This window comes from Culex pipiens, chromosome 2 (genome assembly GCF_016801865.2).
Source record: "Culex pipiens pallens isolate TS chromosome 2, TS_CPP_V2, whole genome shotgun sequence".
Taxonomy (NCBI): domain Eukaryota; kingdom Metazoa; phylum Arthropoda; class Insecta; order Diptera; family Culicidae; genus Culex; species Culex pipiens.
The window spans coordinates 51,673,676-51,700,370 of record NC_068938.1 but is presented as its reverse complement, the minus strand read 5'-3'; the positions used below and the strand labels follow the sequence as shown (position 1 = coordinate 51,700,370).

Sequence of the window (26,695 nt, the reverse complement as noted above, 5' to 3'; positions counted from 1 at the left end):
CAACTGGACTAATGTAAAAAGCATTTTAAAACAATTGTTAATGCATTGAAACATCACATGCTTTAAAACGGCCAGACCTACTGCGTAAAGTTTACTGCAGAGTTGATTCGTTGAAGTGGGTGCAGATTTGCAGCGGCCCAATTTTTCTCAATTAATTAACATTATTTTTGTGAAAAAGCAAACACTAAGTCTTGGACCACAGCATGAGCATCGATATTCCCTGGCCTGATATGAAATGTTAAACTTAAAGGCTCCTGCTAAATTTTCAATACTTTCAATAAGAATTTTTTTTGGTTATGTATTTTTTCCAAGCATAAATTTTCATTTTTTCACAGAAGATTTTGCATTACGGGTTTTAATCAATCGAAATTTTGAATGTATTTGATTTTAATTGAGGTTTTTTGTAAAATACATTTCACTTTCCTAGAGTTTTTTTTTGTAAAATATTCAGGTTTTGACAACATATCATACTTTTTCATAAAATACTCAATTTTCATAACTTGCTACATGGGTATCAAACAAGCAAAATTTTGTATGCATTTTCACTTTATTAGAGTTCTTTAAAATACTAAAATTATCACAAAATACAGTATTTTTTCAAAAAAACTAAAAAAATAAAATTTGTTTTTTTTTGTTTTGTAAAAAAAAACATTTTCAAAATTTGCAATACAGTACTTGTTCGGTAACTGGGCGTTGTTTAACTGGGCTGCTTTTTAACTGGGCGCTCGATAACTGGGCCGTAGCCCAGTTAAAAAGCAGACAAACGTCAAAAACGACAAAACCAAAACAAACCAAAATGACCGAGGGGTTAATGGATGCAAAAATCATATTCAATAAATAAAAAAAACTTTTTTCAAACTTTTGCTAAATTTCAAGTTACAAATAAAGAAATATGAAAAGTAAGCATTGTACATAAATTTGAGTAACTTTTATTTTTATATTTCATCTGGAAATATTATGCATTGGTGGTCCCCTCGTTATTTTTTGTTCAGCTCAGTTAACGAGCAACATTCGGTGACTGGGCTACGTTCTCAGCCCAGTTACCGAACAACTACTGTATATGAGAATCAAACGAACTAAAATTTTGTATGAATTTTTGCATTTTTTTTTTTGTAAGATATTACAACCACGTACACTGTGCTACAACTTTCATAAAATATCTTATTTTTTGCGAAAATACTAAAATTTTCAGTATTTTTTAAATACTCAAGTTTTTACAAAACATTCTTGAAACTTTAGTAAAATTTTTTTTTACTAAAACAAGAGGAAACTTCTAAATCGTCAATTAAATACCATTAAATTGAGCTTAATGCAGTCACATGGAGATTTTTTTGTTTTATTTATTTTTTAATACATTTTTTAATTTTGCCTTTCTTACTAATTTTAATACTTTTCCAGATGCAGACAACGGCACCAAACTCCCAGTGGAAGTGTTTGCCCGAGCTTACATCTACTTCCTCCAAAACTTGGAGGCCCATGACTTGGTAAACCATTCTTAACGAACTTTTTAGTCAAGTAAGTTAAACTAACCGCTCTTTTCACATCCAAGCAATTCAAAATCCACGCCCTGCTCCAGCTGCGCTACGTCGACTCGCGGCTCGTGTTCAAAAAGGTCGCCCCCAACCGGACGGAGCCCATCATGGGCGAGCAGTCGCTGCGGGACGTGCTGTGGGTGCCGCACGTGTTCCTCGCCAACGAGCGCAGCTCCGACATCCTCGGCACGGCCGAAAAGGACATCCTGACGTCGGTGTCGCCGGACGGCACCGTCATCATCTCGACCCGCATCAGCGCCACGCTGTACTGCTGGATGAACCTGCAAAAGTTCCCGTTCGACGAGCAGCACTGCTCGACGGTGCTGGAGAGCTGTAAGGGATATTGGACGATTTTGACGGGTATTGTGAAGAATCGCTAATGTTATGTCTTGTTTGTTGTAGGGATGTACAACCAGGAAGATCTGGTCCTGAAGTGGGAGAAGAAATCGCCGGTTACGTTGGCGCCGGAACTTCACCTGACGGAGTACGTTCTGCTGAGTATGTTTACGAATGAAACGATGATCAACGCCGACTTGAGCGACCTCCGACATGGTGCCTTTGGTAAGTTGACGTTTTACAAGACTTGGACTCAAAGTTTAATCGATTTGCGTTCCAGCCGGTAACTACAGCTCGCTCAGCTTCACGGTGCACCTGGCCCGCGAGATGGGATTCTACCTGATGGATTACTTCATCCCATCGATTATGTTGGTCACCATCTCGTGGGTCACGTTCTGGCTACAGGCTGATCAATCGGCACCCCGAATCACGCTCGGAACGAGCACCATGCTGACGTTCATCACGCTCGCCTCAGCCCAGGGCAAAACCCTGCCCAAGGTCAGCTACATCAAAGCGTCCGAGATCTGGTTCCTCGGCTGTACGGGATTCATTTTCGGAAGTTTGGTCGAGTTTGCCTTCGTCAACACCATCTGGCGGCGAAAGAAGAATGTCGAGCTGAAGAAGAAGAACAGCAAGTACATCTTCAAGTCGCTGACTCCGCTGCCCTCGCGCAAAGACTTGGGTGGGCTCCAAAAGTCCCACTCCTGCACCAGCCTGGACGGACAAGCCACCGTGACCGCGACCTCCAACAGCTTCAACAACTATCTGACCGTCCACGTAATGAGACTCAACCCTCCTTCCCTCTCAAAACATCTGCTCAAATTCCGCTCCCCCCTTTCAGTCCTTCCCCTCGAAGACCAACATCCCGGCCATCACGACGTCCAGCGTGGACAGCAACAGCCGCAACGGGGACATCTCGATCCGCGTCGAGGACACCACCCTGATGGGCGGCGACACCAAGAAGCTCAACCCGGGCGACACGTCCGGCGTCAACGGCAACGGCTGGACCACGATGACGCCGCAGGAGATTGCCATCTGGATCGACAAGCGGTCCCGGTTCGTGTTCCCCATTTGCTTTCTCATCTTCAACGTGTTTTACTGGACGTTCGTGTACGTCGTGTAGACAACAAAGTGATTCCGAATATGATACGCAGAGGACGGGTTCGCGCTGCAAGGGATTGGAAAGCTTGTTGATTTGACTTTGACTTTGAGTATACCTAACAGTTAATGCTTAAACAGTGCCTCCCAAAACTAAAGCTATAGCGAGTAAGAAACAAACGAATGTGCAAGCAAATGAATAGTCAATTTATGTTTAACGTGCCCTACTAGTGATAGGTGTAAACACTGTGTAAATCTTCTATTTTATAATAAATTATTTTTTTATCGATGACATTCCAGAACAAATGGCATGCTTTTGCTTTTTTTTTTGTCAATATCACATTAAATTATTTCTCGTTCTCAAAAATCAATTAAAGATGTATTTTTTGGTACATGGGTAAAACTTGATCCTTACATTTCATGTGTCAGATGATTTTGATTATTTTGATTCAGAATTTCAAATTTTAATTCAAAATGCATCTACCAAAAAAAAGGTTCTCTACATTTTGTTAGCTGTAGCTTATTTTTCATTTCAATTTAAGAGTCAAGGCACAAACACAAAAAAGGGGCGTATTTTTCACGTTAAAGGCCAAATCATGTAACAGGCTAGGTTTTGATGGTTCCAGACTGAGTCCGTATATCGCGGTCATCTAGCCGGGTTCCACCGGGTTGGACCGTCCATAAACCACGTGGACACTTTTTTTTAAATCTCCCCCTCCCAATTGTCAATTGTCCATACAAAAAAAAAAAAATATATGAAGCGTGGACAATCGCGTTGATATTAGGCCGTTGCAAATATTTTCCAAAGTTTATGTCGCCCAAAAAAAATATTTTTTCGAAAAACATCAAATTTTTAATGAAAATTAAAACAACTGAAAACCAGTTAAAACGCATTTTCCCGCGTTTATAATCATATTTAGCATGTTTGAACTCCTTTGAAAACATTTTAATTTTTCATGAAATACCAATGTACAGTCCCACAAAAAAAAATTTTTTTGGGGAAAAAAATTCCGTCATTCCGTGATTGGAAAGCAACTGTACGCCTGTAAAAAGAATTTTAAAACGCTTTTTCCATCCATCCCCCCCCCCCCCTCGACTTTGGTCAGAGCCGAGGGACATAAACTTTGAAAAATATTTGCAACGGCCTTACTGAAAAAAATAATTTTGCGTTGCAAAGCAACATTGTGTACAGTCATCCCACATATTCGGAACGCCCACAAATTCGGAACACTTTTGTGGTAAATTGTCAATAGGATGCAAAATGCAACTTTTCTGTCGAGACTACTATTTTTAGGACCTTTATTTGGGCATTCTCTTGCTATTTCAATAGTAAAAGTAGTACTTTATAAGCAAACATCTGCCTTTCAAGACAATTTTATCCAGAGCGGCAAAACCCTGCCTCCAACTTGTCTGCTCCATAATTGTGGGATGTTATTGTGCCTCCCACAATTGTGGAACACCTGAATTCAACTGATATTTTCACAAAAAAAGTTATCAGACTATTCATAGAACATTACTAAGCATGAGTTTTATTGGTTTCAGAGTGTGAAGTCATTATTTTGTAAAAAATAAGTACTCCTGGAGAGAAAAAAAAAGTTTGTTTACATCGTAACAAAAAAGTGTTCCGAATTTGTGGATTTCAATGGTCAATGTTTTTCTTTAAAAACTTGATATGAAACGTAAATATATACAGCCGGTCTATACATCAATCGAAAGATTGCAAAAAAAGCTTTCACATGAAGGTAAAAGCAAACCATTATGTTCAATTATCGATTTTCCATGATTTGTTGAACATTGGCCAATCTGTAAACTGTTCCGAATATGAGGGATGACTGTATGCTTTTAAACTTTTATTGGTTTCTTTGTAGAATACTCAAATTTTCACAAAATATATACCGTAATTTTTGAAAAATACTCAAATTTTCACTTTATGAGAGTTCTTTTTTGTAAAATCTTTTTTTGTTTGTAAAATACTAAAATTATCTCAAAATACCGAAAGCGAAATTTTGCATTTTCGCCTTGTAATTTAATTTTTTGTAATTTGCTAAAATTATCGTAATTCGTAAAATATGTATCAAATCCGGAGTTATTATTATTATATATTTTTTAAGATCCAATGAACCAAAAATTAGTTTTTGCTGACTCAAGGCGGTTTCAAAAACACTCAAAAAGCAAAAACTGGAAATTTGGTTTACTGGACCTTTTTTTTAAAAAAAAACTCCAGAAATGAACTATAATGTATGTATTTTTCCCTAATTATTCTTGTTTTTTTGTAAGTTGAGCAGTTCTCTAGGATTTCGGTCATTCGATTTTTTTATATTTTTTAATCCGACTGAAACTTTTTTGGTGCCTTCGGTTTGCCCAAAGAAGCCACTTTGCATCATTAGTAGGTCCATATAATTTTCCATACAAATTTGGCAGCTGTCCATGCAAAAATGATGTTAGAAAACTCAAAAATCTGTATCTTTTGAAGGAATTTTTTGATCGATTTGGTGTCTTCGGCAAAAATGTAGGTATGGATAAGGACTACACTGGAAAAAAATTATACACGGTAAAAAAAATTCGGTGATTTTTTTATTTAACTTTTTATCACTAAAACTTGATTTGCAAAAAAACACTATTTTTAATTTTTTTTATTTTTTGATATGTTTTAGAGGACATAAAATGCCAACTTTTCAGAAATTTCCAGGTTGTGCAAAAAATGATTGACCGAGTTATGAATTTTTAAGCAATACTGATTTTTTTCAAAAAATCGAAATTTTGGTCGCAAAAATTTTTCAACTTCATTTTTCGATGTAAAATTGAATTTGCAATCAAAAAGTACTTCAGTAAAATTTTGATATAGTTTACCGTTTTCAAGTTAAAGCCATTTTTATGTAACTTTTTCAAAATAGTCGCAGTTTTTCATTTTTAAAATAGTGCACATGTTTGCCCACTATTGAAAAAAATATTTTTGAAAAGCTGAGAAAATTCTCTATATTTTGCTTCTTCGGACTTTGTTGATACGATCGAGTATTTGGTATTACTAGTACATTAGGGGAAGGTTTATTTTAAAGAAAACACACAGTTTGATAAAGCAGCATTATCTGGAAAAAAAGAGTGACAAGCATTGAGAGATACGAGAGTTAATAAAATCAAAACCAAATGGTAAACAGAAGAATTAGTGAAGAAGTACGAATCAGTAGAGCAAAACAAAAACAGGAGATAGATGGTAGCTGGAAATGGAAAGGAGAGAAACCCCGTTCTGCGACGTTCAGGTACATCCACAGCAGTTGACTCAACATACTGCGAATCAAAACAATACCGTCTACAATCACAAATAACTTCCCTTTCCCACATTGACGCGCCCCTTTCTTCTAGCCGTCTCGACTCTGACCCGCGTTGGTCAAAGGTTTACGATCCGTTTCCACAGGCCACCAGCTAGGTCATCATGAAAACCAAGCCAAGGAGGCCTGAGCGTCAACTGAAGAGGTATCATCAGTATCATTCACCCTTGGCCTGCAATTAAAAATAGTGTTTTTTTGCAAATCAAGTTTTAGTGATAAAAAGTTAAATAAAAAAATCTCCAGTTTTTTTTTACCGTGTATTATTTTTTTCCAGTGTAGTCCGTTTTCATACCTACAACTTTGCCGAAGACACCAAATCGATCAAAAAATTCCTTCAAAAGATACAGATTTTTGAATTTTCATACATCATTTTTGTATGGACAGCTGTCAAATTTGTATGGAAAATTATATGGACAAACTAATGATGCAAAATGGCTTCTTTGGGCATACCGAAGGCACCAAAAAAGTTTCAGTCGGATTAAAAGAAACAAAAATTAAAATTGAAGAAAAAAAAGACCGATTTCGTAGAGAATTGCTCAGTTACAACTTTTTTCACAAATTACCATATTTTTTTTGAAAACATTTTTTTTTATTTGCAATGTGGATAAAATTTTGCATGTGTTATTTAGGCCGTGGCAAATATTTTTCAAAATCACAAAAAAATCAAATCAAATTATTCGCTCTACAGCATTGCCTTGGCGTTCTCGATTGCGAGATTCCTACTCGAAACTAAGTGTCCGAAGGCTTGATTGTTGAGGCAATTGCAAACCTCTTTTTACACCTTAGCTTCCATACACCCCGGGATTCGAACTGACGACTTTTGGATTGTTAGTCCAACTGTCTACCAGCGACTCCACCAGGACAGGACCCAGGGAGACGACTCCTACACCTGGACTGAGCTAACGACCTAACCTTTTTTAGGTTAGTCCGGGCCAACATTTACTTCCCGTCCGACGGAAGGCGTGATCAGACAAATCTCGTCTCAAAATTTGCCACCGGGACCTTCTGGGATCGAACCCATGCCGACTGGGTGAGAGGCAATCACGCTAACCCCTACACCACGGTCCCGGCTAAATATTTTTCAAAGTAGGGGAAATATGCCCATTTTAAGCCTAATAAGCGGTCGTGTTTGAATGATGCTGGATAATCTAGATTGTTCCTTGAAATTCACTAAAACCAAGTACACCAATGAGTAGAGCAACTTTTTGTGAACATTTCTGTTTATTTTCTCTTTTATTAAAAGTTATGCTATTCCTTTTACAAGCATTTAAAAAAAATATTTCAAAAATGTATTCTAATAAGTCGAGTGCATTGGGCCACGCCCATTTTTCTATATTCAGCTTAGTTGTTTTTTTCTTCCAGCGCTCTTTTGGGTCTGTTAAGTGCTGCCAAAATTGATGAAATTTGAGGCGAACGCTCACGAAAAGTAGCACTCAAAGCGAAAGTTTCTTGGCAGCACTTGCTCACTCTAACAGGCGCTGCACCAGCATGTTTGTGGTGTTGGTGGCTTTGTTCTTTATTTTCCTTCGCTCATCGCTCGGTTTTCTTCAGCCTTCGATTGGAATTGATATTCAAAATTCAAACGTCAGAAGACTTAGCGCGTTTGTTTTTTTTATGGTGCTTGCTAATTATTTACATTTTTCGGGATTATTTTTCAAGTGAGTGACTAAGTAATGGTCAAAACAACATGTTGCCGGTAGTTGGAAGAAATTTTATATCTTAAGCGCTTTTAAATCGTTGGCGCAAGTGAAAAGATATTGATGGCGACTTTCGTTAAGCAGTTAACCTCTCATCTTGCGTGTGGATGTGTGTGCCACCAAAATGATGAGAAATTGTCTCGCAAAATAGAAATTTGATCTTTTTGGCCAGTAAATGACATAAATTTGCGTCCTTACTCGAGGCGTTGCCGTTGCTGGTAAGTTTATAGCCTAAATAGTTTTTTTTTGAGCTTTAATCGAGCATCAAACTCTCCATATGAAGAAGATAGGTGTTTGATTAGAAAGGGTATATTTCCCCTAATTGTCGCCCCCCTTCAAAATTGGTTCTAAAAATTAGGGGTCAAACAATTTTTTCATAAAACTGACAAATTTCAATGGAAACAAAGTCTAACCAACTCAAAACAATCTAAAATGCATTATTCTGCATTGATAATCATATTTAGCATGTTTGGGCTCGTTTAAAAATGTTTTGATTTTTTATGAAATTCCGATGTACAGTATCGCCAAAAAACTTTTTTTTTTGCAAAAAAAAAATAAAATTTTCGTCAATACTTAGATATCTTGGAAACTAATGATAGCAAAATAACTGGACAGGTGTATAATGCATTTTAAAATACTTTTTTCATTCAAATGGTGGCCTTTAAGTAATCTTCAAAAACTACAGCATTTTTTTTTAAGTTTGCGTAATGTTAAAACAAAATCTAATAAATTAAAAATGAATACAAAATTTCAAATCGTTTGAATCATAGATTGCAAATCTTAAAAATTTGATTATTTTACAAAAAAATTAATAAAGTAAAAATAAATAAGTACAAAATTTCATTTCGTTTGTATTTATTGAATATAAAATGCATTTAATGAAAATTTGAGTAGCGTCATCTGGGGCGAAACGGGACACATGGGGCGAATTGGGACAGCTGTTTTAGCCTTGTTACTACATAATATTTTGATATTTTTTAATAGTTTCGGATAGATTAGACACATAACAACAAAAATGGTGCATCTTTTTCCAAATTTGCTGTCCCTATTCAGACTGTAGTTCCGATTCGCTCCAGTTGATGGTAGTTAAAAAAAAAAACAAATATGGTACATGTAACAAAAATAGCATTTAAAAAAAAATATTAAAATTAAAATGCATACGAAATTTCGCCTTGTGTGAATTTTGCTAAACATTTTCACGTATTCCTAGAGTTTTTTTAAAGCTCCTATAAACTATTGTGTTTCATATGTTTATAATAGGACCTATAAACCCTAGATTTGTACTTTGAAACTTACTGTATCCTGATCTGGGCGCGATCATAAAAAAATCTTAGTGAAAGCTTTGAAAATTAGAACTGAACTGAAAATTGAAAATAGACTATCATTATCGAACCTCGATAATGTTATCTTTAACAACCTTGGTACGAACACACGAAGTTGAAACGAACGGAAGCCGAGCTCTGCGCTCAAGCAACTCGATGCCGCTGTGCTCACTTGCTCTTAGCTTGCTGGAATTTCCATCTACATAGTTAGCATAAGAGTGCACAGAGGCATCGAACTGCTAGAAACGGAAGAACATGCTCTCTCTTTCTTTGATAGAACACATCAAAACGCTCTCTACTTTGTAAAATTAGAAATTTATTTAAAATTATTTAAGTCGTTGCACATAAACTTTCAAAGCTTGAAATTGCCAAAAATTCCATTTGCCTTCCTCACTAAGATTGGTAAAATGATGTGATATCTCTTGGAAGCTCAAACACCCAAATTCTCCATACTTTTTTTTAGTTTATTATCACTTGTTTTACTGTTTTTAAACTAACGCTAATCGCATGATTGGATTAAATTCATACAGATATTCATAAGAAAGAACGATACTCCAGTATAATTCGTGTGTAAGTGTTTAAAAAAAATTCGTGTAAAAAAAGGAAGAGAAATTAGCGTTATAGCGGATTAACACCACGTACACAGACACAAAAAGAAAAATGCTAAACGCAAACAAAGCTCATGAAATAATCGTGAGTCCCCGCGACAGGGAGGTTTATTGATTATTGCTTCTCTATTGGTTGGTACTTTTCTACTACTTTGCTAGATTTTCTTCTCAGCTTTGCCATGCTCTGTTGTATGATTACTAACTCGTCTCGGCTATTTTTGGTATATTATCATGAAATTTATGTATTTTGCTTCGAATGTGCTCTCCAGACAAAACAGTGAAAATCAGTGCAACAGCACTCTGTAAAACTCGAACGCTGCGCTGATAGTTTGCTTGTTTGTTTTGGGGGGAAAAAATCTTGAACACGTTTTACACAGTAACAAACACGGGCTTAAACTTGTCTCTCATTTTTTTTTTCGTGAGAGGGTGAGTGATTAGATATGTGTGTTTGCGCGAATTCTGAACTCATTATTTAGTTTTGTAACAACATCGGATCGCGTCGTCAAATTTGTGTTTGCGGTTTCAAACACTACAAGCGACGCAGTTCCGGAACGATCGTTAAACTTGTATCTTTTGGTTTACGGAGGGGGGTTTAATGTGGGCAATGTGCAACTCTACTATAGATGAAAGTTTTTCTAAATCTTGGTTTGATTTTTATCTACAAACGTGCATCATTGTCGTACCCAGCAATTCTAACCAACTTGACATGACCTCCGTTCTCTAAAACTATCCTAAAGCTTAACCACTAGTGCTGTTCTATATTCACAAAGACAAATAAGAGAAAACGAAACCAGCGCAACTGGTTCCCCTAAGCGTGTGTAAGCTTGTGTGTCGCAAAACATCGCCCTGCTCATGTTTCGGCAATTTCAATGTTTGTCGCCATAAACTGAGACGAACTGGCACTGGCAGCCCCGTTCGCTGACAGCGGACACAACGAGCCACTTCCCTCTGCGCTGTTATTGTTCTCGCTAACATTTCCCACACTGCCACTGCTGCTAAGCCGGTGGCAATTGCTAACGACACTGCTGCTCCGACTATCGAGCAGTTCCGACTCCGAGTCGAGTGCCCGCGTGGTCTTGATGACCTCTTCCATCGCGGCCTCGGAAGATTCCGTCGTCGCCATACTGGTACAGCTACCAATCACGTTCAGATCCGTAATGTCCTCGTCACAGTCGATCTTACCTTCCTCGCCGGAACTGCTCACCGTCGTCGTGGCCGCAGCCACCACCGGAACCTGCTGCTTCCTCTCACCAACCCCGCCGCCACCGCCGCCACCACTGCTGCTGCTCACTCCGCAGTCCATCATCATGAACGATGACGAGCTGGAGGACGAAGGCGGCGACTCGGTCACAATTCCGGGCCCGGTAGTCGCCTGTGCCACCGTGGCCACCAGCTGAGGGTTCAAGGAAGCCAACGAAGCGGGCGGTGGTGCACCACCGTTGCCATTGCCGGCAAACAGCTGGCCGGATGCCGACAGGCGGGTGACGAAGAATTTGGGCGTTATTCGGCCGCTGCCGCTGGAAGCGTTGTTGCTGCCGTTCTCGAACGAAGCCGTCGACGAGTCCGGGCTGGGACAGATCGGCGACGGGGAGGGCGTTTGGCACACGGGAGATGTTCCCCTGAAGAATAAAAAAAATTATTTGTTTTACAGTAAATTTCAGTAATTAAGTATTATCCCTGGTAAATATTTATTTTAATTAATTTATCTGATTAAGGAATTTTTGATCACATCAAAAAGTTGTGTTTGTTTATTTTTTGTTATAGAGCAGTTCTCTACGAAATCGATCTTTTTTTTTAATTTTAATTTTTGTATTTTTCAATACGACTTAAACTATTTTGGTGCATTCGGTATGCGCAAAGAAGCCATTTTGCATAATTAGTTTTTTCATTTAATTTTTCATACAAATTTGGCACCTGTCCATGCAAAAATGATGCATGAAAATTCAAAAATCTGTATCTTTTGAAGGAATTTTTTGATCGATTTGGTGTCTTCGGCAAAGTTGTAGGTATGGATAAGGACCACACTGAAAAAAAATGATACACGGTAAAATAATTTGGTGATTTTTAGTTTGACTGTTTTGCAAAAAAAAATACTATTTTTATTTTTGATATGTTTTAGGGGACATCAAATGCCAACTTTTCAGAAATTTCCAGGTTGTGCAAAAAAAAATTTGACCGAGTTTTGAATTTTTTAATCAGTACTATTTTTTTCAAAAAATCAAAATATTGGTTGCAAAATTTTTTCAACTTCATTATTCGATGTAAAATCAAATTTTCAATCAAAAAGTACTGAAGTGAAATTTTCATAAAATTTTTCCATTTTTTAAAACTAGTGCACATGTTTGCCCACTTTTGAACAAATATTTTTGAAAAGCTAAGAAAATTCTCTAAATTTTGCCTTTTAGAACTTTGATGATACGACCCTTAGGTGGTGAGATGTTGCCATTCAAAGGTTTAAAAACAGGAAAATTGACGTTTTTTAAGTCTCACCCAAACAACCCACCGTTTTCTAACGTCGATATCTCAGTAACTAATGGTTCGATTTACAATGTTTAAATATAACAGATTCGTGGAATTTTTCGATCTTTTCAAAAATAATATTTTCAAAATCATATTGTTCAGCCAGGGGCTGACTTCGAATTCCCTACGTTGTGTCTTCAATTGATCCAGGCGCGTAGAATCTTTCAAATAAAAGAATAAAACAACTCGTTTGTGTGGCTGCTGAGCCAACCATCTCGGACGGTGGTCAGAGCGCGAAGAGGCAGAATATAAGTTTATTGTTCTCGAAAAGGTACAGAAGTAAACACATGGAACGGACACAAATACCGTCTTGCACGAACATACTCCCGGACCAAAACGAACGTTTTTAATAAATAGACTAAACACTGACTAAATTCTTAATGCTAATATCACAGTACAGGTTCAGCTACGTCGCTTATGGTTGTCCCCTTCGCGGTGCTCTTCGCTGGTCGTCGTGGTGGTTGAAGAATGGAACATCGGAGAACCTTCTGCATTCCACAAGCTCTTCGGTTGACGTCCGGCCCGTCGGCTACGATTGCGGCGGGTACCATCCGGGACGCCGAGAAGTGTTGCAGAAGGGGTCCTCAGCCACGGCACTCGCTCTTCCGTTGACGATCGGGTTGCTGGCGATGGGTGCAGCTGAGACTACCCGGAACGCCGAGAAGTGCTGCTAAGGACACCATTTTGTCGATGTCCACTGATTCCACGGCTCACCTGGGTTGTGGATTCCTCAGAATCGTTTCCGTCACGGCACCAATGTTCAGCCAGGGGCTGACTTCGAATTCCCTACGTTGTGTCTTCAATTGATCCAGGCGCGTAGAATCTTTCAAATAAAAGAATAAAACAACTCGTTTGTGTGGCTGCTGAGCCAACCGTCTCGGACGGTGGTCAGAGCGCGAAGAGGCAGAATATAAGTTTATTGTTCTCGAAAAGGTACAGAAGTAAACACATGGAACGGACACAAATACCGTCTTGCACGAACACATATTTATAAATCAAGACAAACATTTCAAAAGGGTTAAACATTCAATATTATGCCCTTTTGAAATGTTAGTCTTGATTTAAAAATATGATTTTGAAAATATTGTTTTTGAAAAGATCAGAAAATTTAACGAATGTTTCATATTTTATCATTGAAAATCGGACCATTAGTTACTGAGATATCGAGATTAGAAATTGGTGGGTTGTTTGGGTGAGACTTAGAAAACGTTAATTTTCCTGTTTTTAAACCTTTGCATGGCAATATCTCAGCAACTAAGGGTCGTATCAACAAATTTCAAAAAAGCAAAATATAGAGAATTTTCTCAGCTTTTCAAAAATATTTTTTTCAGAAGTGGGCACACATGGGTACTAATTTTAAAAACGTTACTTAATCCACCTTTAGGTGGTTGGTGCCTTCCTCTCATTTATAGAGTGATTCCAACCCCCCTAAAGTGTCCACATGGTTTATGGATCTCCCCTAACGTGATCGCAGCACCTAAGAGGTCCTAATAAAAATAAGTGATGAGTAAAAAAACAGACTACCTACAGACTTTTTGTCAAGATTATACAGACACCGCCTTTGAGGAAAATGGCATCCCTCTTCACGGATTATAGAGTTATCTACGTGCGCATGTATTGCGTGTACGTACACGAAAAAGATTGAGGTTAAATTTTGTACCCGCCAGCAAAACAAATGGCGTGCTAGTGTTCGTGAGCTCGGGCTTAGATAACTCTATTCATGGCGATCAGACCCGACCATTTGAGGTTATGTAAGTTCAGACCATTTTTTAAACTGCTAGTAATTTTAGATAGGTAAGTCAGATCTTAAAGATTGTTAATCCACAAGAAAGGCCATTACAGAACCTTTCTAAAAATATATAATATGGCAAGTTTTCATGCAAAAACCACCCTTTTTTACAAACCGTGAAATTTATATGCAGCAGTATTTTTGATGTGCTTTACTAAATCTTATAAATTTCAATAGGGACTTATGGGACCCCAAGACGAATCGAATGAGGCCAATACGGTCAAAATCGGCTCAGCCAGTGACGAGATATTCCAGTGACATTGATTCGGTACACATTCATTTTTCGAGTGATTTTATAGCCTTCCCTCAGTAAGGTGAGGAAAAAATGAATAACTGCGACTAGTAACCTAAAAATGGCTTTAACTTGAAAACGATGTACTTAATCAAAATTTCACTAGAGAACTTTTTGATTGCAAATTTGATTTTACATCAAAAAATGAAGTTGATTTTTTTTTTGCGAAAAATATTTCGATTTTTTGAAAAAAAAATCTGTGTTGATTCAAAAAATCAAAAAGGTCAAAGATTTTTTTCCCGTTCTGGAAATTTCTGAAAATTTGGCATTTTATTTCCCCTAAAACATATCAGAAAAAAAAAAATAAAAATATGCAAATCAAGTTTCAGGGACCAAAAGTCAAATTAAAAATCACCATTTTTTTACCGTGTATATTTTTTTTCAGTGTAGTCCTTATCCATACCTACAACTTTGCCGAAGACACCAAATCGATCAAAAAATTCCTTCAAAAGATACAGATTTTTGAATATGGAAAAACTAATGATGGAAAATGGCTTCTTTGACTATTTCTTAGATAATTGCTCTTTTAAGCTAAATCATCTTAAATTTTAAACTTATTCTTTCTTTGTTTATTTTGAAATCAACTATTTCTTCAACAACTTATTTGTTCTATCATTTAACAAACAGTTTGAATAATAATGTATTAAGCTTATTTGAAAAAAATAAAGCTTGGTAGAGAAAGAGGTATGAGGCTATACCAAACAAACTCGCACTTTTTCGTGTTTGACTGTTTGCCAAACTCGCAAATAAAGCAAAATGTCAAAAAGTTTGTTTGTTTGTTTGTCATAGTCTAATACCTCCTTGATTATCATTTATATTATCTCTTAACAGTATTATTTATTGTTATTGGAGCAATTCGCTACCAAAACCGGAAATGTATTTCATTTGCATTTTTTGATTTGGCTTATTCTTTGTGGGGGGCTTTTCTATGACCATAGAAGCCATTTTGTGACATTGGTTCACTTATACAAGTCTCTATACAATTTTGGCAGCTGTCCATACACTTGAAGTAAAAAAGTATCGTTTTTCAATGTTCACCCGTCGTCACCCTTTAAGGCTGATACGCAGATGGGAAGGAACGCAAAACTCCATACAAAAAAACGTCCAAGAAACGGTCATGGAAAGGGTCACGAAAAGATTTTTCTTAAGTGGTACGCAGCTGAAAAGTAACAGAAACGGAAAGATTGCGTTTGACGTTTCTTCGCGCGGTGCTTGTTTATAATATGTTTTGATGAAAAAATCAAAGAATTGTAATTTTTCTTTTTGAATGCGTCTGATAATTACAAACGTTTTAATAATTTTGTATTGGGGATAATAATATTTAAAATTCCCGCCGAATCTCAAAAAGCAGAATATTGAAACTAAAAGGAAAGATTTAGTTTCGGTCGAAATGGAGTAAAAAAAGAAGTTGTCTTTATAGATGTCAGCCATCGTGTCACCAACAATTTATTGCTAGTACCAACCAACTACCTCTGGATTATGAGTCCCCTGCACTGTCCGATTTATCCACACTCGCGGGACCAAAATGAAGTAAATCAGAGTGAAATTAAACTTGACAATAATCATACAAATATATATGTTCTTACTGAAAATACAATAATAACCTGAAATTTTGAAATCCAACCAAACAACAAATTCAAAAATGTGAAAATAAACAAACATTTCAGAAATTTAAAATAACATTTTAAATATATAATAATAATAAAGAAAATTTCAACAAAAATCTGAAATTTGAAAAATCTAAATTAAAAATATGCAGAATTGAATAATAATTTTAATTTTTAACGTTTTTATAAATTCCATAGATCAAAAATAATAATTTTAAAAATTCGAAACGAATGTACAAGTCGAAATTCCAAAAGTTTTAAAAATCGGAAATATAGAAATTCGTAAATACAAATTTACGAAAACCTCGAAATAATAACAATCAATAACTCTATTTCTTCCAAAATTAAAAAATGTAGAATGATAATTTAAGAATAAAGAAATTTAAAAAAAATTAAGAAATTCAAAAAATGTAAAAATTCAGGAATAAAAAAAATAAAATTTAAGAATTAAAAAAATTTAAAATTTAAGAATTTAGGAATTAAGGAATTTAGGAATTTAGGAATTAAGGAATTAAGGAATTTAGGAATTTAGGAATTAAGGAATTTAGGAATTTAGGAATTTAGGAATTTAGGAATAAAGGAATTTAAGAATTTAAGAATTTAAGAATTTAAGAATTTAAGAATTTAAGAATTTAAGAATTTAAGAATTTAAGAATTTAAGAATTTAAGAATTTAAGAATTTAAGAATTTAAGAACTTAAGAATTTAAGAATTTAAGAATTTAAGAACTTAAGAATTTAAGAATTTAAGAATTTAAGAATTTAAGAATTTAAGAATTTAAGAATTTAAGAATTTAAGAATTTAAGAATTTAAGAATTTAAGAATTTAAGAATTTAAGAATTTAAGAATTTAAGAATTTAAGAATTTAAGAATTTAAGAATTTAAGAATTTAAGAATTTAAGAATTTAAGAATTTAAGAATTTAAGAATTTAAGAATTTAAGAATTTAAGAATTTAAGAATTTAAGAATTTAAGAATTTAAGAATTTAAGAATTTAAGAATTTAAGAATTTAAGAATTTAAGAATTTAAGAATTTAAAAATTTAAGAATTAAAAAAATTTAAAATTTAGGAATTAAGGAATTTAGGAATTTAGGAATTAAGGAATTAAGGAATTAAGGAATTTAGGAATTTAGGAATTTAGGAATTTAGGAATTTAGGAATTAAGGAATTTAGGAATTTAGGAATTTAGGAATTTAGGAATTTAGGAATTTAGGAATAAAGGAATTTAAGAATTTAAGAATTTAAGAATTTAAGAATTTAAGAATTTAAGAATTTAAGAATTTAAGAATTTAAGAATTTAAGAATTTAAGAATTTAAGAATTTAAGAATTTAAGAATTTAAGAATTTAAGAATTTAAGAATTTAAGAATTTAAGAATTTAAGAATTTAAGAATTTAAGAATTTAAGAATTTAAGAATTTAAGAATTTAAGAATTTAAGAATTTAAGAATTTAAGAATTTAAGAATTTAAGAATTTAAGAATTTAAGAATTTAAGAATTTAAGAATTTAAGAATTTAAGAATTTAAGAATTTAAGAATTTAAGAATTTAAGAATTTAAGAATTTAAGAATTTAAGAATTTAAGAATTTAAGAATTTAAGAATTTAAGAATTTACGAATTTACGAATTTAAGAATTTAAGAATTTAAGAATTTAAGAATTTAAGAATTTAAGAATTTAAGAATTTAAGAATTTAAGAATTTAAGAATTTAAGAATTTAAGAATTTAAGAATTTAAGAATTTAAGAATTTAAGAATTTAAGAATTTAAGAATTTAAGAATTTAAGAATTTAAGAATTTAAGAATTTAAGAATTTAAGAATTTAAGAATTTAAGAATTTAAGAATTTAAGAATTTAAGAATTTAAGAATTTAAGAATTTAAGAATTTAAGAATTTAAGAATTTAAGAATTTAAGAATTTAAGAATTTAAGAATTTAAGAATTTAAGAATTTAAGAATTTAAGAATTTAAGAATTTAAGAATTTAAGAATTTAAGAATTTAAGAATTTAAGAATTTAAGAATTTAAGAATTTAAGAATTTAAGAATTTAAGAATTTAAGAATTTAAGAATTTAAGAATTTAAGAATTTAAGAATTTAAGAATTTAAGAATTTAAGAATTTAAGAATTTAAGAATTTAAGAATTTAAGAATTTAAGAATTTAAGAATTTAAGAATTTAAGAATTTAAGAATTTAAGAATTTAAGAATTTAAGAATTTAAGAATTTAAGAATTTAAGAATTTAAGAATTTAAGAATTTAAGAATTTAAGAATTTAAGAATTTAAGAATTTAAGAATTTAAGAATTTAAGAATTTAAGAATTTAAGAATTTAAGAATTTAAGAATTTAAGAATTTAAGAATTTAAGAATTTAAGAATTTAAGAATTTAAGAATTTAAGAATTTAAGAATTTAAGAATTTAAGAATTTAAGAATTTAAGAATTTAAGAATTTAAGAATTTAAGAATTTAAGAATTTAAGAATTTAAGAATTTAAGAATTTAAGAATTTAAGAATTTAAGAATTTAAGAATTTAAGAATTTAAGAATTTAAGAATTTAAGAATTTAAGAATTTAAGAATTTAAGAATTTAAGAATTTAAGAATTTAAGAATTTAAGAATTTAAGAATTTAAGAATTTAAGAATTTAAGAATTTAAGAATTTAAGAATTTAAGAATTTAAGAATTTAAGAATTTAAGAATTTAAGAATTTAAGAATTTAAGAATTTAAGAATTTAAGAATTTAAGAATTTAAGAATTTAAGAATTTAAGAATTTAAGAATTTAAGAATTTAAGAATTTAAGAATTTAAGAATTTAAGAATTTAAGAATTTAAGAATTTAAGAATTTAAGAATTTAAGAATTTAAGAATTTAAGAATTTAAGAATTTAAGAATTTAAGAATTTAAGAATTTAAGAATTTAAGAATTTAAGAATTTAAGAATTTAAGAATTTAAGAATTTAAGAATTTAAGAATTTAAGAATTTAAGAATTTAAGAATTTAAGAATTTAAGAATTTAAGAATTTAAGAATTTAAGAATTTAAGAATTTAAGAATTTAAGAATTTAAGAATTTAAGAATTTAAGAATTTAAGAATTTAAGAATTTAAGAATTTAAGAATTTAAGAATTTAAGAATTTAAGAATTTAAGAATTTAAGAATTTAAGAATTTAAGAATTTAAGAATTTAAGAATTTAAGAATTTAAGAATTTAAGAATTTAAGAATTTAAGAATTTAAGAATTTAAGAATTTAAGAATTTAAGAATTTAAGAATTTAAGAATTTAAGAATTTAAGAATTTAAGAATTTAAGAATTTAAGAATTTAAGAATTTAAGAATTTAAGAATTTAAGAATTTAAGAATTTAAGAATTTAAGAATTTAAGAATTTAAGAATTTAAGAATTTAAGAATTTAAGAATTTAAGAATTTAAGAATTTAAGAATTTAAGAATTTAAGAATTTAAGAATTTAAGAATTTAAGAATTTAAGAATTTAAGAATTTAAGAATTTAAGAATTTAAGAATTTAAGAATTTAAGAATTTAAGAATTTAAGAATTTAAGAATTTAAGAATTTAAGAATTTAAGAATTTAAGAATTTAAGAATTTAAGAATTTAAGAATTTAAGAATTTAAGAATTTAAGAATTTAAGAATTTAAGAATTTAAGAATTTAAGAATTTAAGAATTTAAGAATTTAAGAATTTAAGAATTTAAGAATTTAAGAATTTAAGAATTTAAGAATTTAAGAATTTAAGAATTTAAGAATTTAAGAATTTAAGAATTTAAGAATTTAAGAATTTAAGAATTTAAGAATTTAAGAATTTAAGAATTTAAGAATTTAAGAATTTAAGAATTTAAGAATTTAAGAATTTAAGAATTTAAGAATTTAAGAATTTAAGAATTTAAGAATTTAAGAATTTAAGAATTTAAGAATTTAAGAATTTAAGAATTTAAGAATTTAAGAATTTAAGAATTTAAGAATTTAAGAATTTAAGAATTTAAGAATTTAAGAATTTAAGAATTTAAGAATTTAAGAATTTAAGAATTTAAGAATTTAAGAATTTAAGAATTTAAGAATTTAAGAATTTAAGAATTTAAGAATTTAAGAATTTAAGAATTTAAGAATTTAAGAATTTAAGAATTTAAGAATTTAAGAATTTAAGAATTTAAGAATTTAAGAATTTAAGAATTTAAGAATTTAAGAATTTAAGAATTTAAGAATTTAAGAATTTTAGAATTTAAGAATTTAAGAATTTAAGAATTTAAGAATTTAAGAATTTAAGAATTTAAGAATTTAAGGATTTAAAAATTTAATAATTCCAGAAAAAATTAAACATTTGTACCAGCCGTATTTTATAACTTCAAAATTTCCTAACTTCCTAATTTCCTAGTTTCCGAATTTCCTTATTTCCTAATTTCCATACTTCCAAAATTCCTGATTACTTAACTTCCTAACTTCTTAAACTGCTAATTTCCTAGTTTTCTAATTTCCTAACTTCCTAATTTCCTGATTTCCTAATTTCCTAACTTCTTAATTTACTAACTCCCTAACTTCTTAATTTCCTAATTTCATAGTTTCCTGATATCCTAATTTCCCAATTTCCTAACTTCCTAACTTCCACACTTCCTTATATTCTTATTCCTAACTTCCTAATTTCCAAATTTCCTAACTTCCTAATTTCCTAACATATTATTTTCCTAATTTCACGATTTTCTAATTTCTGAATTTCCTATTTCCATTATTCCATAATTTCCTAATTTCCTAGCTTCCTAATTTCTTAACATATTAATTTCATAATTTTTTAACTTCCTAACTTCCTAAACTCCTAATTTCCTAGTTTCCTAATTTCCTCATTTCCTAATTTCCTAACTGCCTAACTTCCTATCATCCTTATTTCCTTACATATTAATTTTCTAATTTCTTAATTTCCTTGTTTCATAATTTCATTATTTTCTTATTTTCTTTATTTTACTAATTTGCTAATATCATAATTTCCAAATTTCCTAATTCCCTTGTTTCCTTATTTCATAATTACATAGTTTTTTAATTTCCTTATTTCATAATTACATATTTTTTAATTACAGTTTTTCTTTTTTTAGAATTTAAGAATTTCTAAATTTGCTTTTATTTATTGATTTCTTTATTTTATTTACAATTGTTGTTAAAAGTTTTAGAATAAACATTTTTAATCTATTTAATTTAAAGTTTTGAATATTTTTAATCTTTTTATTTTTTCCTCGAAAGAACCTCAAGCGCGCACACCGTCAATCGCGCTCATACCGAACTGTCAACTTTTCTTGGGGGGGGGGGGGGGGGGGGTCACGAAAAGAACACGCAACATTTCTTGACCGCGTTCCTTCCGATCAGCATACCATACTTTAAAAGAGAATCGAAAATGTACTGATTTTGACATACCCTTTTAAAAGGGTGAACTTGAAAAAAGGATAGAAAGTATAGATAGATTTTGAGTGAACAAGAATGGTACGTAAATCTGATCAATTTGGTGTCTCCGGCAAAGTTGTAGGTATTGATGAGGACTATTAAAAAAAATAGGTACACGGAAAAAAATGCCGATTTTTCAATTTACTTTTTTCACACAGTCTTTTCTCAATATCCGTTTTCTTTATTTATTTAATTTTTTTTTTTATATTTTTTAGGGGACAAAAACCCTCAGCTTTTGAGCCATAGAGAAGCTCTCAGCAAACTGCAATTATCAACCCTGAATACTCATGCCCCAAATACAACTACTTTTCTCTCCGTATTGATATTCTCAGCGCCGAACATAGCCGAACACGTTTTTGTGTTTACACACTCGCGTTTGACATTCCCGCTTTCACGATTATCCTACCGCAACAGGGTTTAACCACAAAGGCCGCCACAAAACCAATTTCGCAAACGCAGTTTAACGGGACGTCATGCATGGTCGGCTCCTGATTGCAGTTCTCGGAGTTATTGAGAGACTCAGTGGTGAGAGCGCATAGTCGATGAAAAGGGGAGGAGTGATAGAGAGAGAATGACATCACTGGAAACAAAGGGACAAAAGAAGAGATCTCACACGCTATAGTGACGGTCGCTATTAGAGTGTAACAAAAATGACTTTTTGGCGGGCATTCAAGGGTTTGTTCCGGTGGGCATACTAAGCCCAAATCCAAAATATGAGCTTGATTGGACGTAACAGGAGCTGGCGCTCCGCCCTTCATTTTTAAACGGGATTTAACCCGTAAAAAAAGAATTTTTCAAAAATGTCACTTTTTGAGGCATTTTGGCCACCAATGCGTTTGCCAAAAACATCACTGGCGTGTATGCCAGATCCTTGCGCATCTTTTGGTATATATAACATTGACATTTGGAGCACCCTGGAGCTCGGTACAGGCCTTCAAAGTTTGGCATTTTTTCGAAAAATCGGTCCCGGCAAAATCAAATGGCGTCTAGGGCGTCGCGAGGCGCGACGCATATCTTTTTTGCCGGGACCGATTTTTCGAAAAAATGCCAAACTTTGAAGGCCTGTACCGAGCTCCAGGGTGCTCCAAATGTCAATGTTATATATACCAAAAGATGCGCAAGGATCTGGCATACACGCCAGTGATGTTTTTGGTAAACGCATTGGTGGCCAAAATGCCTCAAAAAGTGACATTTTTGAAAAAATCTTTTTTTACGGGTCAAATCCCATTTAAAATTGAAGGGCGGAGCGCCAGCTCCTGTTACGTCCAATCAAGCTCATATTTTGGATTTGGGCTTAGTATGCCCACCGGAACAAACCCTTGAATGCCCGCCAAAAAGTCATTTTTGTTACATCCTAGTCGCTATACTCTCTGATGTTTTTGGTGCAGAGATAATAAATTGATAGCTTTTCTATTACTCATTTGCAACACTGCAGCCGAGTAATGATTTTTTTGAAAAAAAAAGTTGTAATTCAATATTTTGACTAAAAGGTAGCAGAACTCGAATTTGATGTAAAAAGCAAGAAAAAATATTCTTTTTAACTTTCTTTTTTAACATCACTGATTCTACCTTCCTAATTGTAGATCTGATTTCAAACCATAGTGATTTTTTTTCATCGCTTTGATTTTCTTTTTTCAGGATCTCAAAAATTCAATCTTTGTGAGGGTGTTGATAGAATTTGATACCTTTTAAAGCATGAAACGATAAATTTTATCAATTTGTGAGATATTGACTTAAGAGTTTAAAAATTTAGTTGAAACTAGCAATAACAACCAGGAATAACAAAAACAAAACAATCAGTGCAGGCATGCAAGATAATGCTAGATATCAGCCATTATTGGTAATCAAAAAACGAAACAAACATAAAAGCCCCAGCCCCATTCCTACCTGTCCGCTCCGGTGAAAATCTTCTTCAGCGGCGGCGGCGAGTAGCAGTTGCCGTAGTTGTTCCCTCCCTCGCCCCCGCTTCCGCCTCCCTCCAGGTCGAACTTGCGCTTCACCGAGCTCAGCGGACTGGGCCGGATCGGACAGGGCGACATCGAGCGGCGCGTCACGTACTTGCGCGTGGGCGAGGGCGACGTCGTCGGATACTGCAGCCCCAGACCGGCGCGACTGGAAGATACAGAAATTGGCGTTAGGGGTTTTAGGTTGGCGGGAAGTGCGTTGAAGCTTACCTGGTCGGGGAAGGACTAGAGCAGTAGTTGGTGCCGATCGAGGGCAGCGCGACATGCAGCGGATTGATCAGGTCGTCGTTGTGCTTGGTGTTGGTGGTCGACGAAAAGGACCAGTTCTCGGTGACCAGCGTCAGATCTTCGTAGCTCTGGGACATTTGCATCGCGGAGTGAATCTCGCGCTCGTGGTTGACCTCCCGGCTGTTGCTCAGGTCGGCACATTCCTCCTGGCGGAGCTGCGATATCCGGGGCGTGAGCCGTGGGCCGGGTGTGCAACTTCCGGATCGAACTGGGCTGGAACTGCCGTTCGAAATGACCGCCAGTGGGCTGAAGCTGGCCGAGAACCGGCGAACCCGTGGCGCGAAGATGTTCGAGAAGGAAGTCGGCGGGGATTCGCGGTGAGGGGCAGCAGCGGCGGCGGCGGCTTGCAAACTGGAAGTGCTGGATGAAGACATGCTGTGTAGCTGGGAATTGGCAAGGTTCTGCTGCTGATGTTGCTGGCCGTGCTGCTGCAGCAGAGTGCCGGTTTTGATCTGTGCGGACTCCACTGATTGATTGTCTTCCGGCTGGTGTGATTGTCCTTCCTCCATTGGCACTATTGGACTGAGGTGGTGGCCGACGGCCGTCGTCGGCAGCAGGTTGTTGATGTGTGGTGCGCTCGAGCACCGTTTCAGGGAATTGGGCGAATCGACATCCATTTCTGCATTTGTCACAGCGAAACTTGTTTTTCCTCAAATTATAATCCTTCCCTTGCGGGAACCGAGTACCACCCTTCGATAGTGGTCACAAATCACACTTCAACGAGTTCAAAACAAACCCCGGAACAGATTTTTACATTCTTCACCACTCCGGAACTAATTTCCGACTCGCAATTCAACTTTTTCCTCCGATAACACACCTTTCTATCGCGCAGAAATCAAACATGGATGGAAGAACTTTTTCTCCTCCACTTTTACAGTAGAAAAATAATGTTCTGGCAGTGTCAGAGAGAGAAATTTCAAACGTCGAACTGTCACTTTCCGAAACGGCTCCTGCTTCCAACCTCCTCAAACAACGTAAACAAAAATCCGCCACCAAAAGTTCAATTTTCCTTCACTCGCGTCAAATCTCCCACCGGATGTCCTCAGCGCGAGAGTCCAGGCAGCGGGCACTTTATTCCGGAAGGACCGTTTACTAAAAGTCACCAAATCTGGCCAAGACCAGCGCGCAGGCTGGTTGCAACAAATTTTGACAACAGTTGCAGCAGTTGACTGTTGACATTTTGAGCAGCAGCGCCGAGATGACAACAAAATCGACGTCTGACAACTGGCATACAAATTCGAAGCAAGGGAAATTTTGCAGAAGGGAACCTGCTTCGAATTGTTTTTTTTGGGACCACAGATGCATCAGATGACACAGAAGGTATTTAAAATTCAACAGGTTATTTTTTTTAAATTTCTCAAGAATAGTTTATATTTAATACAAACAAACTTTATGAGTTTGGCAATTCTCAAGGATTAAATTAGGAAATAAATTCCAAAGCTAGTTCCAAAGTTGAAATTTGGAGAATAATTTAATTTAAGTTGAATAAGGCTGGCGCAAATTTAATTTTAAGTTTGTGCCACCCCCTGTTCAAAGTTGGCCCAAAAAAATCTGTGGGCCAAAATATATAAAAAAAATCAGAAAACTTCAAAGTTTCATTGGAAATTCAAGTGCAATCAGCTGAAATCAATTTAAAATGCATTCTGTTAAGAATCATTAAATTAAAATTAAATTTTAGCATGCTTGGGTTGATTTAAAAATAAATTTAATTTAAAAAAATGATGTTTAGTATCACAAAAAGTTTTTTTTTGCAAAATAAATGATTTCTTCAATTTTTTTTTTTTTTGAAAATTAATGATTTTAAAAACAAAACTAGTATTAATTCCATTAAATTTTTAAAACACTTTTTGCATTCAAATCTGGCGTTTTTTTTTTTTTAAAAAGTTCCAATAAACTAAATTTTCAGTTTTTGCTTTTTGGGTGTTTTTTAATACTCCTGACTCAAGGCGGTTTCAAAAACACCCAAAAAGCAAAAAAAAACTAGAAATTTGGTTTATTGGACCTTTTCAAAAAAGCTCCATAAATGTTGTGACTATGGCTTGTTATTTCATTTTTTGTATTTTTTTTAACGCTGAATCGAATGGTTTCATCAGATTTTTCGATTGGAATCAAACTGTAATGCATTTTGCGCAATTGAAAGCTTTACATGCAATTTTCTCAAAATAACGATGTGCCTGTTCGTTTTTTTAGGCAAAATGCATCGCGTGGTAGGTAAATTCTGCAACATCAACAGCTCCACCAAATTTGAGCTTGATCAGAGAAAGTGCATTTCCAGAGTTTTTTTAAAGGTCCTATCTGCTATGGAACTTATAAGTAATTTGTACGTTTATTTATAACGATAACCTGTTAGTTTACAACTTTTTATCAGGTCAAGGAAGTACATTAGTATTTATATTTATATTTGTATTATGTATTTATGTTTTGTACTATATGTTTACAAAAAGAAGTAGGTTTTTGGTGTTTGGCTTTTCAAAAAGGTAAAAAAAGTGAGTGTCGGTCAAAATCGTATTTTTGACGAAAATGTCAATAAATATTACTCCCTTTAAGATTTTTTTAAATTTTTTCTTACTCTAGGTGACACTTTTATTTACAAGCAATAACCTTTCCAAAATGGATTTTGATGTAACACACAGCTGTAAGGAACTCCTGTTATGTACCTCAAAAGAACTTATTGTATCTTGATTATTCACCAATAAAAACGAATTGAATTGAATAAATATTACTCCCTAATGACCTATGTGTAAGTGCCGACATTTATCTGTCATCGTATCCGTTACGCTCCTACGGATACACCAAACCGAAGAGAGGACCGGATATTTTTACACGAAAAAGAACTAATTTTTATTTGAAAGGTTATTGATTTTCTTTGCAAAATAAATAAAATACCACAGTTTT

At 33.7% G+C, this 26,695-nt stretch overlaps 2 protein-coding genes across 2 annotated transcripts in view; one reads left to right on the top strand and one right to left on the bottom strand.

Annotated features, from left to right (window-relative positions):
• Positions 1–3,272, top strand: part of LOC120427326 (pH-sensitive chloride channel 2-like) — a 34,215-nt gene extending 30,943 nt beyond the window's left edge. Inside the window, exons 3-7 of the mRNA XM_039592176.2 lie at positions 1,399–1,484; positions 1,550–1,865; positions 1,935–2,093; positions 2,149–2,645; positions 2,710–3,272. Of these exons, the coding sequence (XP_039448110.1) occupies positions 1,399–1,484; positions 1,550–1,865; positions 1,935–2,093; positions 2,149–2,645; positions 2,710–2,991 (1,340 nt within the window). The 3' untranslated portion in view covers positions 2,992–3,272. The remainder of the gene's footprint in view (positions 1–1,398; positions 1,485–1,549; positions 1,866–1,934; positions 2,094–2,148; positions 2,646–2,709) is intronic.
• A 6,492-nt stretch (positions 3,273–9,764) lies between these two features.
• On the bottom strand, positions 9,765–24,965 carry LOC120427328 (serine-rich adhesin for platelets). The gene is made up of 3 exons (XM_039592178.2): positions 23,723–24,965; positions 23,436–23,660; positions 9,765–11,538 (listed from the first exon to the last, which is right to left on the bottom strand). The coding sequence occupies exons 1-3, from the start codon at positions 24,415–24,417 to the stop codon at positions 10,770–10,772; spliced, it is 1,689 nt and encodes a 562-aa protein (XP_039448112.1). The 5' UTR covers positions 24,418–24,965; the 3' UTR covers positions 9,765–10,769.
• Between the last annotated feature and the right edge of the window lie 1,730 nt (positions 24,966–26,695).